This window comes from Lontra canadensis, unplaced genomic scaffold, assembly GCF_010015895.1.
Source record: "Lontra canadensis isolate GAN:19392208 unplaced genomic scaffold, GSC_riverotter_1.0 scaffold29, whole genome shotgun sequence".
NCBI classification, from domain to species: Eukaryota; Metazoa; Chordata; class Mammalia; order Carnivora; family Mustelidae; genus Lontra; species Lontra canadensis.
In genome coordinates, this window is record NW_022631023.1 from 6,032,243 (window position 1) to 6,034,725 (window position 2,483).

Sequence of the window (2,483 nt, forward strand, 5' to 3'; positions counted from 1 at the left end):
GCGGGGCTGGTTTCTCCCGGGCGCCGCCGGCGGAGCCCGGCTCCTCTCTCTCGTGCGTCACCTGCCGGGACAGGACGCCCCCCGCTCCCGCCCCACGCTGGCCTCTCTAGCCCGGAGTCTTCCGACCTCTCGTTGTCGCCGCGCGCTCGGGCTCCAGAATAAGACGCTCTAGACTGGCGCGGCCGCAGGGGCCCGCGCGCGTGCGCGGGGGCGTGGCGTGAGGGCGTAGCTCGGGGGCGCGGGGGCGGAGCACGGGGCGTGGCGGTGCGCGGCTGAGGGCGGGGGCGCATGCGCCGTGCTGGGGCCCCGCGGACCGGCCCGGACGCTGGCCCGGGTACCATGGCGGCCACGTTCTTCGGCGAGGTGGTGAGGGCGCCGTGCCGCGCTGGGACGGAGGACGAGGAGGAGGAGGAGGAGGAGGGGAAGAGGGAGACGGCCGAGGACAGGGAGGTCCGGCGGCAGCTGGCGCGGAAGAGGTGAGGTCCGGCGGTCGGGCGCGGGGTGGCGCTGGCCTGCCGCGGCCTCCGTGGCGTGCGTGCCGCTGGGGCTTCCTTTGCGGGGACTCGGGGGCCTCCCTGCGCGCTCGTAGCGGGTTCCCGGGAGGCCCTCGTTGGTGGTTCGTGGTCCGTGGTCCGTGGACGTAAGGCAGCTCTCTAAAAGCCTTTTTATCCTCCGCTCCGCTCTTCGTTAGCCTCGGTGTCCGTAGCAGGTGGAAAACCCGCCTCTTTAAAAGGATCGGAGAAAATACAAAATGACCCTTCGCCCCAACCCATTCACGTAGATTCAACAGTTGTGACGGCGTCGCCGCATGTATTTTATCCCCCCACCTCGGAGTCCCAGTGACCGCGGCCTTGCACGTCCCCGCTTTTCGGAAGGCGCCTCAAACGACGGAGGCGTTTTCTCGAGTCTGCTCTAACAGCTCCTAACGAAGTTAGTCGTTCTGATACCATGTAGTACCCGCGCAGGAGTGTCAGACGCCAGGTGTTACAGGGAATTCGTGTAATCCGGATCCGGCGAGGTCCACACGTTACTTTTCGACGTTCTGTCTCTCTCGAGCTGTCATTTAGAGCAGCCCCTCCTTCTCACCCCTGCCGAGATTAGTTGTTGGGTAGGGTGTCCCACACCCTGAATTTGTCTGATTTATCCTGTTCGTTCTCTCCCTGCATTCTCTGTGGATGGATGTTCCTCTTGGAGGCGGGGTGCAAGCTCAGTATTCTGCTGGCAGGAGGGTGGTGCTTCCCATTTCTTGTTGCACACTGTACCCGTTTGTGCCACGTGGGGGGATGCTGAGGTTGATCACTGGGGCAGGTGGACAGCCTGATCTCTGTTTTGGAGTTCTCCATGAATTTTGCATCAGGTTTTTTTTTTTTTTTAAAGATTTTATTTATTTACTTGACAGAGATCACAAGTAGGCAGAGAGGCAGGCAGAGACAGAGGGTGAGGCAGGCTCCTCGCTGAGCAGAGAGCCCAATGCGGGGCTCAGTCCCAGGATCCCCGGATCATGACCTGAGCGGAAGGAAGAGGCTTTAACCCACCAAGCCACCCAGGCACCCCTGCATCAGATGGTTTTATCAGTTAGTTATTGTTGCCTGAATCTGTTGTTTCCCTTAGATGATAATTACATTCTTTATGAAATTAAAGCCCGTATATTGCTGATTACGGAATCATGCCCTAGTATGCTTTTCCTCATAATATGGTACTAATTATGTTTAAGTTGCTTTAGTTTTGTCTTTTGTTTCTTGTGTTAGGGAGGTGCGGCTCTTCCGAAGACAAACAAAAACATCTTGGGAAGTTTCTCTGCTGGAAAAATATCCTTGCTCCAAATTCATAATTGCTATAGGAAATAATGCAGTAGGTGAGTAGAAATGTGTTAGAATGGTCGTTTTGTTGAAAGAACAAAATCCGTGGGAGGTGGGTGGGGGATGGGGTAACTCGGTGATGGGCATTAAGGAGGACATGTGATGTACTGAGTCCTGGGTGTTGTATGCAACTGATCAGTCACTGAACTCTACCTCTGAAACTAATAATGCACTGTATGTTAATTGATTGAATTTATTATTTTTATTCTTTTATTTTTTCAAAGATTTTATTTATTTGACAGGTCACAAGTAGGTAGAGAGGCAGGCAGAGAGAGAGATGGGGAAGTAGGCTCCCTGCTCAGCAGAGAGCCTGATGAGGGGCTCCATCCCAGGATGCTGGGATCATGACCTGAGCTGAAGACAGAGGCTTTAACCCACTGAGCCACTCAGGTGCCCCTAATTGAATTTAAATAAAAAATTTAAACAGAAGAAAAACCAAAATCCGTGTTACTTACTTCTTACCCTGGTACTTCAAATGTTTGTTACTTTTTTAGAAAAAGTCGGAGCAGGGTAACTTTGTATCTGAGTAAAATCTGTGCCTGCTCATATGATAAGTGTCTTTTTTTTTTTTTTCTTTTTAAATTTCTTTTCAGCGTAACAGTATTCATTGTTTTTGCACCACAC

General features: G+C 53.5%; 1 protein-coding gene across 1 annotated transcript in view; it reads left to right on the forward strand.

Annotated features, from left to right (window-relative positions):
* Positions 1–294: 294 nt before the first annotated feature.
* Positions 295–2,483, forward strand: part of PSMG1 (proteasome assembly chaperone 1) — a 12,721-nt gene continuing 10,532 nt past the window's right edge. The window contains exons 1-2 of the mRNA XM_032865317.1: positions 295–476; positions 1,749–1,855. Of these exons, the coding sequence (XP_032721208.1) occupies positions 340–476; positions 1,749–1,855 (244 nt within the window). The 5' untranslated portion in view covers positions 295–339. The remainder of the gene's footprint in view (positions 477–1,748; positions 1,856–2,483) is intronic.